This window comes from Chelon labrosus, assembly GCF_963514085.1.
Source record: "Chelon labrosus genome assembly, chromosome: 19".
Classification (NCBI taxonomy): Eukaryota; Metazoa; Chordata; class Actinopteri; order Mugiliformes; family Mugilidae; genus Chelon; species Chelon labrosus.
The window spans coordinates 15,464,594-15,480,515 of NC_140352.1; the positions used below are offsets into that span (position 1 = coordinate 15,464,594).

Consider the following 15,922-nt stretch of genomic DNA (forward strand, 5'->3'; position numbering starts at 1 on the left):
AGGGTGTTACTGATATCAGATCAAGAGAACTACTTTTTTGTAAAATACCACTACACCGGTTGAAGACCAAATGCATGAGGAGTCGTGCAGAATGAAGAGCTTGAAAAAGTGGCAAAATCCGAGGCAAGAGGCGTAACAAAGTAAACATGGAAAACACGTTCCCATATTCTACTTTATTTGCCTCCACACCTACAACAGCTGTGGCTGAAGGCATTGGGTTTTTGTGTTATCCGTTTGTACGCACATCCAATTCATGCAAATGCAATATCTGAGGAACACCTAGAGGAAACTTCTACGAACAAATGTTCGTTGAAAGATAAAATATTAGTTGTTGAAAGATAAACTGATTGGATTTGGTAGTCAAGTCCACATATAATCATTTTGTAGTTGAACATAAAGTACTGCAAAGCCTGACAGTCCAAGTTTGCAATCAGCATGATGAATTTGGTGGTAGGAACCAAAGTCATGCAGTAAATGCTTGAGGAACTCTGTGTTTGAGGCATATGTCAATCAATTTTATTCCTTGCTACCATTGGTTATCGCCAGTTGAGGTTAGGCTTTTGACCGTGACTCTGTTTGTGAATGTGAAATCTCAGAAAGACTTGAAGCAATGACCCAAACTTGTATTTGGAAAAAATGTTCATCTGGATGCTAAGATGAACCAATTCGAATTTTGTGGTGGAAGATTACTGTTGGACACTGTTTTGGCCATAACAAAAGAACGCGAGCTTGCATGTCGGCACGAACTTCCCCCACCCACAAACTTTTTGTGGGGGAATGTTGTTGTAAGGTCTCTCTCCTGTGAACTGATGATACTCTGGCAAAGATCAGCTGGGCCAATCAAATCGTTTGGGTGGGCTTTATGCGCTGATAGATGAGTGACGGTGACATAGTCATACGTTATCTGAGTGCCACGGAGAAGAATTTGTTCACAACAAAAAGGCTCTGATTGGTTGTTGGACTATACATTTGCGTTCATTTTGTTTTATTTTTTTTTCTCTGTATTGATTGAAACACACCCATAATGAAATCTTAATGGTGTGTATATATTCTGATAAGAACTGACTACGCTAGGCTACAAGAACTAATTATGAGAAATGCCCTGTACAACTCAGGTCTTTTAATCTGTGAAGCAAGTTGCTGGAGATTTTCTACCAGTCTGATGTTGTGAGCGCCATGTACTTTGCAGTGGTTTGTTGGGTAACTGATCCGAAAGGCTGGACACGTTATTGTCAGTGAGTTGGAGGCATTTGTGTCAGTGAGGGACAGGAGGACACTGGACAAAACTGTTCTCCGCCATGGACAATCCTTCACGCCCACTTCACCAGACCATAGAGGAGCAGCGGAGCTTATTCTGCTCTTATGCATCCAGCTCTGCTCCCAGCTGACAACCTGAATATACTGAATGACCAGGTTATTCCATCAATGGTTTTTTCATCCCTGATGGCATGGGCATATCCCAAGATGACAATGCCAGGATTCATCACGCTCAAATTGTGAAAGAGTGGTTCAGGGAGCATGAGACATCATTGTCACACATGGATTGGCCACCACAGAGTCCAGACCTTAACCCCAGTGAGAATCTTTGGGGTTCAATTCTTTCTTTATCTATTGCTTCTAACTATCTCTTGCACCTATTATTCTTTTTTTACTAGTGTTTTTCACTTCATATCCAAAAGCTCAGCTTGACTGTAATATCATGATGTTCAACAAAAACACCTACACACTCGTAAACTGCACCTTGACTAGACGGAAGAATACAATCACAAGGCAGTAATTCCAGTTTTCAAGCGCGATTACCGTAGATGTCGAGACAAACATCTCATTTATATTCCACTGCTCGACATCTCCTCCATAAACTACACTTTGTACTGTCTACAAACGCATTTAACCTCTGTTCTTGGGTTTGAACTCTTGCACTCTGTCAAAGGCACATTCATCCGGGTGCATTGTGTCTGACGCAAAGATCTAAAATGTTACATTACTATTATTTTTCAGTCTAAAAACACATAGACATACAAAACAAAGAAAATGCATCAGGAAATTTGATAGAGAAGAGTGAAAAAAAACACATACTGAAGAGTTACTGTCAGGACTTCTGAATAAAAAAATAACTACCCACGCACAGATATTAAAAGATCAAACCTGACGCTGCACTACATGGAGCCAGAATTAAAACCCAATTAACTCTATTTAGAAATGTGTAGTTGTTTTTGAATTCCCCTGGTAGGACAGGATGGATGTGTGGGAAGAAAATTGAAACAGGAGTGGTGATAAAATGTCTTACTGGAACAGATACACATTGTCTTGTTTACCTGGCTTCCTCACCAAGCTGAAAGGCTCCCTCTGCTTTTTCTGCCAACCACACTCCCTCTCATCCTCCCCATATCCATCCGTTACCTTATCACTCTCATCCTTCTCCCTCTGTCAACCCCCGCTCCCCATATCTGTCCATCTTGCCCTGACTCCATCGTTCCTCTCATTCAACTCCCGTGTTTGTTGAGGAGCCTGTAAAAGTGGCACCAGCAGCTGTCCAAACACCGATGACCCCCCACTGTGTGTGTTTTAAGACCCCCCCCTCCCATGTTCTCAGTTGATTTCTTACCCGCTATAATCACAGCCCAACGTTTCCCCTACTGTCGCCATAGCACCTGGAAAAGAAAGGGCATAAGAAGAAAGGCAGAGGAGGAGTGGTGGACTATGCGGTGTAAAGTAAGGAAACGAGGGCTGCAGGGAACCGAGGAGGAAACACAGGACGAGGAAGCAGAGCAGAAATGAAAGAGGTGTCAAACATGTGATGTGGCAAGCACTGGGGAATGTAAGTCAGCCTCAGACCAGAGGAAAACAAAGATAACTGCCGGTGAAAGTATGAAAAAAAATAAATAAAAGTACATTCCCACAGACACTCAGTGGAACTTAATTAACAGTGCTGGAAGTCTTTATTCTAGTTCTAATGCCAAAACAATTTCCATAGTACTGCACACCACGGCACGTTGGATCCAACTACAGGGAGAGTAAAGGGCATAAATATTAGCTGGAAAGAAGTCCCACTGAGCTACTGCAAGGGAAACTTTGTTTAAAGAAGTTGTAGACTGAAACATGCAGAGACCTCAGGCATGCAGGGCAGATCACCACAGTTACTTAAAGCACTTACGGGCAAATAGAATATGGCATTTATGATTTCATTTGTGTATCAGGGCCAATCTAGGCATTTTTAAAAGGATTAGATTGGATTGAGCACGTAGCCAACTCCGATCTTCTGTATCTGTTTTGCGGTTCCCCTAAACCAAACCAACATGTCTGCTGAGCCCCTACGGCATAGGTTCCACATAGACCATGTTCTGCACTCACTTGCCTATTTTGGGGCCTCGGTGGTCACTTAGGTGAAAAAACTTCTCCCACAAATGGAGCAGAGCAGGTAACTTAAATTATGTTTAAGCTTGAACAAACTCCACAGGCAAGTTTGTACTTTTGAGAGTTTGATGAAATCCAAGCGATACAGACGTATTGACAAGTATCACCAAAGAGATTTAAGGTAAGTATATCGAAATGTTCTTGCGTGAGGCCTTGAATGTCTGAGTTTGCATTGCTAACCAGCCCCAAGCACATTCATAGATATACATAGATCAGCCACAACATTAAAACCACCGACAGGAGAAGTGAATAACATTGACCATCTTGTCACGATTCAATGTCCTGCTGGAAAACTTTTGGACTTGGCATTCGTGTGGACGTTACTTAAACATGTAGCACCCACCTAGACCAGACCAGGCACCCCCACCCCATAGCAATGACACTCCTTGATGGCAGCAGTCATTCCCCAGCAGGATGCAGACTGACACAGGCACGCACACAAAAACGCACAAGGTGTTGACATGGCCTCCAACTTGACTAGATGCCAAACTGATCAAGTATCTGTGGGATGATCCACAGAGGCCCCTCTCCTCAACCCATAGGACCCAAAGGTCCCCACTAACAACATTCTGTTGCCAGACACCACAGGACACCCTCAGAAGGCCCATGTCCTAATGTCTCAAGTGAAGGTTTTGTGCTCTGAAAAATGAAACCCATGTTTAACACAACCGGGTGGCATGCCTAAATGCTTAAAGCACAGCTTGCAACTGCTGATACAGGTCTCCTTCCAGCTGCCTCAGACTTCCAATGGAGTGAAGGCACTGCACTGCTGTATGGGGGCTTTGATCACAGGACACCCAATTAGCCCCTGCTGAGATGAAGAGAGGCGGTAAATGACAGTGTTAGCTTTTATGTCTAAGCTGACTAGTGCAGGTAGTATATGTTAGCGTCTACTCTGCAACGCAAAGCAAGAGGGTGCCTCTTCCTCTGATCGGGCACATGAGAATGAAGGCTCAGGAAACAGAATATAAATGATGACAGGGACTAGAATGCTTTAATGTCTGTGGTAAAAATGTCTGATTTATTTTCTCAAACATGCCGTTGCTGCCATGCTGTTAGTCTTCAGTCTATCACCACACAACGCCACATAAAACCACATAAAGTGATTGGATTAGCCTGAGCGGAGGGGTCCCAGACCAAACTTCCCGGGACAAAAACGTTTGTGACCTAGCTCCCAGGCACACAGCCAATACATTTTTTTTTATTGAGGATGAATTTCACTGACGGTATAGCCCATAGCCCTTTCTGTTTAATATGAATCATATTACTTGGAGCATTTAATGTTGATACTGAACAGACAACAATCGGCTGATGGTAATCAGCTAATATGATTTATGTACATTTATCCTAAATTGGGTTTCAATGATGGCAGCACTGAATGATGTGGTTTCTGTTACATTTGCATTTGTTTACGTCCCAGAGAAACACATCCAGATGGAATATAAAGTGGAAAAAAAAATACAGTGTATTTCTGAAACAAATGCAATTAGAGTCCAAAGAAATCTGGAGCGGTGGGACATTATCAACAAAAAGCAGTAAGGTCTTATTAAATTTGAGAACTGCGCTTTACCTAATCTGTTGAAAAACTACTAAAGTGCTTGATTAACATGCGTCTGTGTCTGCCGGCTTGTTTGCGCCTGTTTAGATGAGATGTATCATCCTCCTCTTTCACTTTCCATTGCCCTAACTAGGGCGTGTGTGTGTGTGTGTGCATGTGTGTGAGCGCTGCATTTATATGAGTCCATGTCATCTGGTATGAGACAGCATGACGGCCATGTCATCCGCTCCTTCATATGTAATTCGTGTGATTGCCGCTGTCCTGGTGTGACTGCAGGAGCTTAAGGCAACAGCTGTTCCCTGCTCCTCCGACTGTAGTGGCTGCATCGCATTTCTGTCGCCCTCAGTCCCGTCTCTCATCATCACCCCTGCTTTGTTAAACTCGGGTCGCGCAAAGGCCCAGAGATGTTTTGATTGAAATCGTCAGACGCTGTTGAAGTGCGCAGTTAAGAGGCACAGATAACTTTGGCAAAGTGTCAAAAGAGAATAATTGACTTTTTGTACTCCAAGGTTCGTACATCTCTTTATGCGCCGACATATCAGTACCCGCGCTCCACCTTGTCATTTAGCAGCCAAAAGGTTATTAATCAGCACACATTACACGCCATGCAGAGCGTGGCGTGTAATGTGTGCAGAGCGATTCATGACCTCATTTCAATTCTAAAAGTGAACCCAAACTTCAAAACTTTTACACTCAAATTTGACATATACAGTGTTTACCAATCAAGAGACTTCATTTTATGGAATATGTAGTATTAGTACTGTATTACAGTCCGCAGTAGTGAACATGTGCAGTGATATACTGGGATAGCTTTATGCTAATGACTATAGTGCTGTTGAAACTATAATCGGTGTGATCTGCTCATCTTTAATCTAATTATCTTCTACTCAACAGTGCTATGACTACATGTGAAACGATTATGGATAGGTTGATTACTTTAAACCGGAAAGAGTTTGAGATGTTTTTACTAGAGGCACTGACACACCAAACTAGCATCAAAGAACTACCAGCATCGAAGGCCGACTGCGACGTTGCCTCGCATTGCACGTGACTGGACCAAAGAGTTGCGCCTGAACACATCGCCAGGACTACAAACAGCGGTCAGCTGGCACATGTGTTCTGTGTCTTTGTTAAAGGAAAAAACTCTACTAACAAATGGCAATGGTCGTATTCTACATTAAAAAAAGGAAAGCTAAAAGAGTTGCTATTAGCTGGGAAGCAAGGAAACAAGGAAGCGGCTTTTCCTGGACCGTGCGCATTAAAGGGGAACTACTGTTTTTTACAACCTGGACCTTATTTCTGGCATAAAATCCAATCGTTTACTCACCCATATAACTTTGGTGTCATTTGGAGTCATTCGGACGATATTTAGGTCCGTGTATATCCATATAATGGGAGTGAATGGGGCACCGAAACGCAGCCTCTAAATAACGCATTATCTGCAGCGAAACTCGTTCACTTCACCATTATTTTGTTATGATACGCTAGTGCTATTCCCCGTTGAGTCCGGAGTTACCTGGTGTCATCATCCGGGGTCTGTAGATTGACCTACTAACCTCTGACCTGGATGATGTTATCTCTGAGCGCTGCGCACACACAGCGTGGCTTGTTTGCTTGTAATTTGCTACTGCTAGTTTTTTGCAAGATGGCTGAATATTTTTCCAATTCTGAGGTTGTTGACGACGACTGTTTATGACGGAGCTCGTTGAAAGGAGGATGCGGAGGCAGAGAGAGGAACAGCTGGCCAAAGAACAACAAACCGCTGCACGTCAGCGAATAGATAACAGGTAACTCCGGACTCAACGGGGAATAGCACTAGCGTATCGTAACAAAGTATTGGTGAAATGAACGAGTTTCGCGGCAGATAATGTGTTATTTAGAGGCTCCGTTTCAGTGCCCCAGTCACTCCCACTATATGGATATACGTGGCGCTCCGCTGGAGCTAAATATCTTCCGAAGGACTAAAAATGACACCAAAGTTATATGGGTGAGTAAATCGTATTATATGCCAGAAATAAGGTCCAGGTTGTAGAAAATGGTAATTCCCCTTTAAGTACGCCTAGCCAAACAGGCACAAACTAGACACTGGCCAGCTGCAGACCGTTAGCTCGATGTATCACACCTTAAGGGCAGTCTTACTTGCTCCAGGCAGACTTTTCCCGCTGGTTACTTATTGTAAAATATCTTTGATATATGAGCGGTGAAGTCGGTGGCGCTCTCACTATATTTTGTGACACTTTTCTGGCAAACCACAGACTTTATACGCAAGACCAGGCAGAGTTGGAGACAAGTGACTAAGTGCAGCCCCGGCAGCACAATACATCACAACAAAATGGTCTGCAAAGCTCAGCGCTACTCCCGAAATGAAGTTAAACGCTTTGTTTAAAGTTTTCTCTCTTTCAGAAACTAACCAATTTCCCCGCGTGGGAGTCGATGTGACAGTCACACACAAGAAAACCCTAATTCATCAAGAGAGCTTTTGTAATAATTCTGGGTACTACTTCAGCTTCTGGGTGCTGTGACTTGTTAATATTTCCCTTGAAAGTGATTTTCAAGGAAGTTTTGAAGAAAAGCCCTACCATGTAATTACACACTACTCTCAGCTATAACTGAGAAAAGAAAAGGTCTGAAAGGAACCTTCTAATTAGACTTTCTAAAAATGGACTTGCAAATAATACGGAGGTTTAATGTAAAATGGAACGGAAGTTCATGGTAGTCGCACCGTTTATTTAATTATAAGTTCAGACTTGTAATTTTTAAGATAAGTTCTTCAGTTGTCTACTTTTCTAGTTTCAAATCTCTGACAGTTTTATCACTGGGCTTGTGTTGGGTGCCAGCAGAAAAACGTAACGACATGCAAAGGATTTAAAGCCATCCTCTCCAAAAGTTACAAGCAAGTGCACTAAATAACTTCTTATTGATTAATCCTCTGAGATACATTATACTAGAACTCGGCCCAGACTAATTTCCTCTGTCGTGTTTTCTATTCATCACCCAGCAGTTGCTCTCAGCAGCAATTATGCAATTATCTAAGACTTACAAAAGACAGACGCAGGCAAAGTTCAATAAAGGACAGCCTTATTGAGTCTATCAGCATTTCAGAGTCACCTCAGGTACCATCCAAACATTGCAGCAAACTACCAAGAGCACGACAGGCCGCGTATCTGTGCCCTGAACCTGACAGCAATAGTTGAAAGTCATTGTTTCTTGTTCTGCTATTGTACCAGACCTAATGTCTACACACTGAAAGATCCAATCATGAGAACACAGCAATATCATTCTTTATAACCTTGTTACTATTTTCTTTTGTCACTTACCTTACAGTTTATTCCTTCAGGGAAAAAAATAATATGTCTTTATTGTTTATCTATGAGCCAAGTACGCTGGCTTTTCACTGGTCCAACATACATGAGCTGTTTCTGCACAATCTGACCACAGTGTCCTCTGTTTCTCATTACTGCCTGTTTTATGTTTTCAGACAATAAAGAATAATGTACAGTATGTGTGAGAGTTCCCTGCGTCGGGCTCTTACCAGAAGGGGCATGGCCAGGTCAGCAAAGTAAACAAACGCAGCCCCAAGTGTGAAACCAATCGCCACGGGCACAAAAGCAAATGAGCCGTATTTCCCCGAGTCCTCCGCCATGTCAATCGCCGGCGCCAGCAGCGACCAGTAGGAAGCAGCGAGCATTACCTGAGATACAAGAAAAAGAAAGGAAAATATAAGATAAGCGGTGTATAAAACATACGCTGATCAGCCACAACATTATAACCACTGACAGGAGAAGTTTTGGACCTGGTATTCTTATGGATGTTACTTAGACATGTACCACCCATCTAGACCAGACCAGGCACCCCCACCCCATGGCAATGACACTCCTTGATGGCATCAGCCATCCCCAGCAGGATGCAGCCTGACACAGGCACACACAATAACAGTTCAGGAGCAACTCAAAAAAACATGAAAAACAGCACAAGGTGTTGACCTGGCCTCCAGATTCACTAGATCCCAGACTGATCAAGTATCTGTGGGATGCGCTGGAACAAGCCTGATCCACAGTGACCCTTTCCCTCAACCCATAGGACCCCAAGGCTCCCACTAACAACATTCTGTTGCCAGACACCACAGGACACACTCAGAAGGCCAATGTCCATTCTCTGATGAGTCACAACTGTTTTGGAGGCACAAGGGAGACCTACACAATATTAGGAAGGTTGTTTTCCATTAGTTTAATCATTACAAAGAAGATGACATTCATTGTTAACAACTCCCTTAAAAATAAATGCGCTAACTTGAAGTTACTCTATTGAGTAGGTGTATAGAGTAGGTGTATACTAGTCATTAGAGACATTTTTATGGATTTTTCTTAAGCTGCACTTGCAAGTGATTCTTCAATTTCAGTCACGGTGACTAATACAGTAAGAGTGTCGATGTGTGTGTTTTATTTTATGTCCACAACAGAAGATCCTGAGTTTAGTTTAGTTAGTTACACAACCACAAATGTTGCATATTCTGTGTTTATGAGGGCTTTTTATTCTTTAACAAGCAGGTAATATTATAATACATATTAACAATGAAATATTACAGATTAGATTTTTAAATCATCTTTCAGCACAATTTGTGACAACTTCAAGTAATTATGATATCCAAAGTGATTCATAAGTTCCAATATTTTACCAATATGTTCAGTATTCTTGCAACATGGTATTAACATCAAGCTAAATTTCAATCCGGATGCCTCCTGTAGACTAGCGGTTATAGAGAAGCAGCTTTAGGATCGTCGGATCGCTGCTTCAACCACCCAAAAGCCCCCAAAACTGCTCCCTGGGTGGATTGCATGGCTGCCCATTGCGTCGTGTGCTCACTTGGGTTAAACGCAGGAACAAATTTTTTTGTATGGGTGTACATACAGTGTTTACATGGTTAATAAAGCTGATTTAATTTGAAGCTAATGTACAGCAGCAACATGCTAATCTAGCTCGCTGCAAGCTACTCAATGCAGAATGTTTCCCGTTCCCGTTCTATCCTTTCTCATCAGACCTGTGCTGTGGGTGTGGTGGTGTCAGGTCCAATGAACTCCTCGTACACTAGGGCTATTGAGTGTTATTATTATTGAATGTTAATATAAGTCAAAACTCCAAGAAGTGTAACATCACCCAGGATATGATATTGACTGTTACTGCCACCATCCATCTTACATTATATACTTCTGACATCATGTCACACTGTTCCTTCCTTATTTCACATGACTGTCACATGACAACGGTGCTTTGATGACACTTTGATGGAAATTCTTGTTGTTATTGCTCTCCATCCCAGAAAAAGGGCAGTGGGTCAGTATCATGTGGAATGTTATAGCAGCTTACTTTGTCATAATTATGACTTACAAACTCATATTACCACAAGAAAACTTTCTTTTATAGATGTATATTTATATTGTTGCAATGTGAAATGTTTAACATGACAGCATAAGTTGTTGTTACCACATTATTACAAACCTCCAAACAGTTGATCCGTCTTCCTTCAGTACAGCCTTATGCACTTTCAATAAACAGAGATGTTTAAAGCCATTTCAAACAACTAAATCAATTCTTTGACGGACAGGAAGCTGCTGTAAAAGTCAGGAGAACTGGACTGATGCGACCTTTTTGAGGACACAAGTAGCAGCATTCTGAATGTGAATTCTGAATATGTTTTATTATTATTATTATTCATACAGTCAAAGTTCAAACTGAGCGGGGAGGATTTTGTGTCTTTAAACACACTTTTCCAGCTACATGTGTGTACACAAAGCATCTCCACTGTTTATCGCTGAAAATTTGCCACAGCCCGTTACGTAATTCTGTTTGGGTTCCCGTGGCTCCTCTCATTCCGGCGCCCTCACACGATATCAGCACCAGAAATGTGAAACATGAGCCTGTAGTCAGTCCCGCCAATCAAAAGTAATGGAAGCATATTGTTAGGCTGCAGTCAGCTCGAGCACTCCGAAGCACTGTACAGCAAGCGCCAAGGCGAGTCAGATTTGTATGACAATGTAAAAGAGTCGACAGCAGCTCATTTGGTTTGGCTCGGGATGGAATTCAGGGAGGCGAAAACTTTGCACTTTTCTCTCTGTATGAATTGTCAAAGCTTGGCAGCAATAGCAATCTCACCATGATTGCGAAGGACAAATGATCCATTCTCCCCGTTCCTAAATGATCCCACCGCGTCCTCCGTGCAGCACGACCTGGCTGACGCTCGTAAACAGAATATTTTAGCCCTTTGCCTCTGTGTGGGGTCACGCCACTTTTAGGCTGGCAGTCGGAAACAATCAGCCCTTACTTCTAAAGTTCACATGATATGAATGTCACATATTCTGCTTTCAGGCTTAATACCCAGTTGACTGCACAAGGCAATAGTAAAGAAGAGGAAGCAGAGTTATACGGGGTGAAGCGGAAAGCAGACTACAGAAGAATATCAACTTTATTTCGCTGTATTTATGGCAACGAAAAAGTAGGGCAGACATGATGGAGAAGCCAGAAAGAAACTGAATTTGGCTAAGAATCTAGCGGTGAGCAATGCAGCTTTAAAATTAAATCACAAAGCACAAGCTAGAGTTGGACTGTAAAATGTCCAACTCTAGCTACAACTTTAGCTCAGTCCTAAATTTCCAATTTCAAACTGTCATACTGAGTAAAATATGTGTCACACAAATTTATCAAATAAACTTTGTCCTGATTTGATTGGTGGTTCTGTCTGTTTTCCTTTGCTTGTGCAGGGACATTTTTTCCCCCCGCTCCCACATGCCCACCTTTTCCACTAGTGTTTCCCAGCTTTTTAAATGTCAGGGTTTATCCACAACGCTGCACTGTTCTGCTCTAACTGAATATCCCAAAGCGAACGCACAATGTAGCGGGTCGATTAATATTTTTTTTTTGCCTGAGCTGAATCAGATTTGGTCAAATCACATCTTGTAGTGCAATGTAGATAATAGACAAAGCTATGGTATGTGGTTCTTGTTGTGAGAATGTTGTCGGACAACACAAACTAACAGTCGCACGTTGATCAACGACATTCCATCGATGACATTGAAGACCATCTGTGGCTTGGTTTTTAATCTAAACTAGACTATTTGTCTAGTTCTGGAGTCCCGTTAACCAAATATTTTCCGCCATTGACTGTTTTTTTAAAACTGTGATGGAAAAATCTGAAGGCCATCTGTCATTTTGACAGATTGCAGTTCACACACCTGACCACTTGGTGGCGAGTGACATTATTAACTGGCTCTTGTCTCTAATCGCAGTTTGCATTTCAAACATTGCGGAACTTTTGTCAGTGCACGATTTCCTGGTACACCGATTACACTGATGCACACGTCAGAGCACAGCTAATGGTGAAATCGGATGAAAGCACGTTGCTAGGACTGATGGAAGGCAAATTTTATTTAAAAAAAACTATCTAATGGAAGCCTTGATAAAAGCGGAGTTTTGTGCAAATTGTGCAAAAAAAGATTTTGCATACCACCGAACCACTTCAACCCTACGATACCATCTAAATGCAAAGCATCTAGCAGTGAGCACAGAAACCGTCGTAGCTGTTAGCGCTAGCAGTCCCGGTCTATGTCGGCAGCCCAAATTAATCGAGATTAACTAATTAAAGCCTCTAATTAATTAGATTATTATTTTTTAATCGAGTCCCACCCCTAATTTTTAGTTAAATCATTTAATTTCATTGTTCATATGTAGCTACTGGGGCCACAGTCAGTTGTTTTTGTCACTGCAGAGAAAAAATTAGCCTACATATATTCATCTGCTTGATGTGTGTATCCACGGTGTGGATTCTCTGTTCAGCTTGTTTGGACTGAATATCAATTAAAAATGAATGAAAATGAAATGCTATTGAAAATGTCATTATTATCATTTTAAAAAAATTAAAGTGATGGGTAAAAATAGATTATGACGGGATTTTTATGACCCAGTCAGTCACAATGACCGACAACGAAAAAGTCTAGCGCAACCTCTGGTCTAGTTGCACCCTTGTCAACAATTCCTTTGCCAACTGAGCATTTTGAAACACCAGTAAAAACACTCTGATTGGCTGTATCAGAGTGTGTATTGCGTATAATACAGAGGGGTATTCTCAGCTGAACATTTTCACAACATGGTCATCTGGGATCAATAATACTGTGAACAACTGTGATTTAGGAGAAACCTACCTAGTACAACAGCTAGTAGCTCTTCCTAGCTACTTTAATATCTTCCAGTTTCACCTTTCGATTGACAAATGCAGACTACTGCCACCTTCAGGCGTGGAGAGTTATTTCCTAATGCACAGGCACAGAAGGTAGGCGCTGGCTAAAATGTTAGCGGTAGCCTTTGCAGTGTGTTCAAGTGCGACTTTTTGGCCCATGTACAGGCAACAATCAGCATTTCATTGTCACTAGTTTTTTTTCATGTTGGTTTGGTGTGTCAAGGCACTCTGACTACTCTTATGTCGGTCTTAATTCTATTCTTAGACTAGTCTGCTGCTAGCCTGGCATAGCCAAACTCAATTCTTATCTGGACCTGGTAACACCTCATGTAGATTTCATTATGCGGCAACCAATACAGAGAAAGATATACCTCTGTACACGATTGGATAGTTCTTCAACCAATCAGAGCCATTTTGTTAGATTAACTTAAAGCCAACAACGCTCAGATGACATCAATGAGTACATCCCTGTTACTTTTCTCGCCATCACCGTGTGATGCCCATCCAACCAAAACCTTGTGGGTGGTAAATTCGGGCTAACTTCCAGGCTAGTCAACTGCAAGTTTCACAAAAATAAACAATGATTTATTATGAGCCATACTCCCACCCTACATACAGGATACGTCTAAGCTATGAGCAAACCATGACATTTTTGGGTGAGTGTAACCAATGAGAGAATAAAACGTTTTTAGAGAGCAGAGAAACCCATTGGAATTGTATTCATGTGGCCACTGAGCCCATCCCGACCGAATCTGACAGATTTTGCTGTAGCTGTCATAAACTTCTTGAATTTATGACAACTGGGTTTGTCAGACCACAGCAAGAGTGAAAAAAACGCTTCACCTGGAATGGCAGGCCTCACGTACTGAATGAATATTTGCTTCACGTCAATTGATTTTTCAAACTGCATAAACTTTTACCAGAGTGGAATGTATTCATGTTTGGTTTGAATCAAAACTTAACATACTCTTCAAAGCTCAGCCCTGGACTTAATGGGACCGCTTGTTTAAGAGGCATATCATTATAGTACAAATAGCAGCCTGATTAATCATTACATAGTGGATTACCGGTGTTGTTCCACTTTGATTAGCTTCCACACATAGCAGGCAGTTTCATCCAAGGAATATGTCTGCTCAAACATAGCAACTGGCTCCAACCACACCAATGAACTCTATAAAGTGGCACAATTTTGTTGCTATGCATGCTCCAGTGTTAAGTAAGAAACCTGTTAGAGATTTTTCTCCTTTTCACAACTTGACCCCAAGCCGAGCCGTACCAGCAGCAAAAAAGATAACACATAATCACAGAAATTATTATTTCTATCTTCCACACAGTCTCTCTTCATATTTACCTCCTTAAACTACCAATCTAGAGTGCATTTTTGCAATCTGCAGAACACTGTGTGCGTCTGTGCCATCTGAGTCAACATGGGGAGCTGTCTACATGTTAATTAGCAATAATCCAGAGTGCAGTGAGCAGGTTGATGCACTGTGCAGAGATTCGCGGGGGAATTCATAATTTAAATGTCCTACAGGTATAGTTAATAATTTCCATTTCATCTTACTGATACTATAAAACATAGAGGAAGCTGTATGTGTTTGGATGAATGATACCATGAAAAATGACTGGAGATGAATTTTGACATCGAGCCACAGAAAGAGGGGTATGACCTCCATCAAAGGTCCCCCAGGCTAGGAAGCAAACCATTTACATTACAGTTATTTCTAGGGCCGGGACTTTAACGCGTTAATTAAGATTAATTAATTACACAAAAATAACGCGTTAATTTTTTTTAACGCATTTTAATCACACTTATTTTTGCACCGCGGAACGTTTCTCACTGGATGAGTTTCGGCGGACCGATTATACTGGAGCACCAACTAGCGTTCATTACCAGTGTCCTCAACAAGCAGCGGGTGCTGCCGTGAGCCCCTCTCCCGTCCCAAAGCACTCACAGGCGGTCAGTCTCACAGTAGCCCCGCGCAGCAGCGGTCAGAGCAGAGAGGGAGAACCACGCCACCGCGTCCAGACTGCAAACGAATGACGCATGCGCAAAGCTGCCGCTGATCGCGCCCTGGTTTACAGAGCGGGATGTAAATGTTTCTTCACTGTCACACTAAAATAAATAATAAAATAATAATTCATTTAGATTGTTAATTTTGTCAAGTAAAAACCGTTTATACAAAAAATGTTAAAAATATTCTAGTTATGGCAAAAAATGCTCATGTTCTTCTGTGCCTGTGACTTGTAGGCTAGAAACTAAACCAAACTTAAGAAAACTAAAAAAAAAAAAACAAAAAAAAAAACTTAAGTTACTGTGCCAGAGTGTCTCTTTAGAGTCATTTTGCCAATACCAAGCCCGGATAAAGGAGGCGCGTTAATAATACAGCGTCCATCACAATTACATCCAAAAGGTAAATTATGCAAATTAGCCGATGACGTCATTTAGCGACTTCTAGCGACTTTTAGGACAGCCAATAGCTACTTTCCTTTCCTGAGGAGTTGGCAACACTGTTCATTGCTTCAGACAACAACAAACCACAGTGAACATGAACGAAGAAGCTGATGAGACGCTTTGGTTGGCCCCGTGGATGGGAAATTTAGTCATTATTCAATGGTATACTAAAAATCCATATGAAAAAAATTACTTCTCACTGTTCTCAGGTCAGATATTTATATGCGATTAAAATGCGATTAATTTCGATTAATTAATTACAAAGCCT

At 41.7% G+C, this 15,922-nt stretch overlaps 1 protein-coding gene across 1 annotated transcript in view; it reads right to left on the bottom strand.

Annotated features, from left to right (window-relative positions):
• slc39a11 (solute carrier family 39, member 11) overlaps window positions 1-15,922 on the bottom strand; it is a 149,333-nt gene that overhangs the window by 109,238 nt on the left and 24,173 nt on the right. The window contains exon 4 of the mRNA XM_084567990.1: window positions 8,505-8,663. Within this exon, the coding sequence (XP_084424116.1) occupies window positions 8,505-8,663 (159 nt within the window). The remainder of the gene's footprint in view (window positions 1-8,504; window positions 8,664-15,922) is intronic.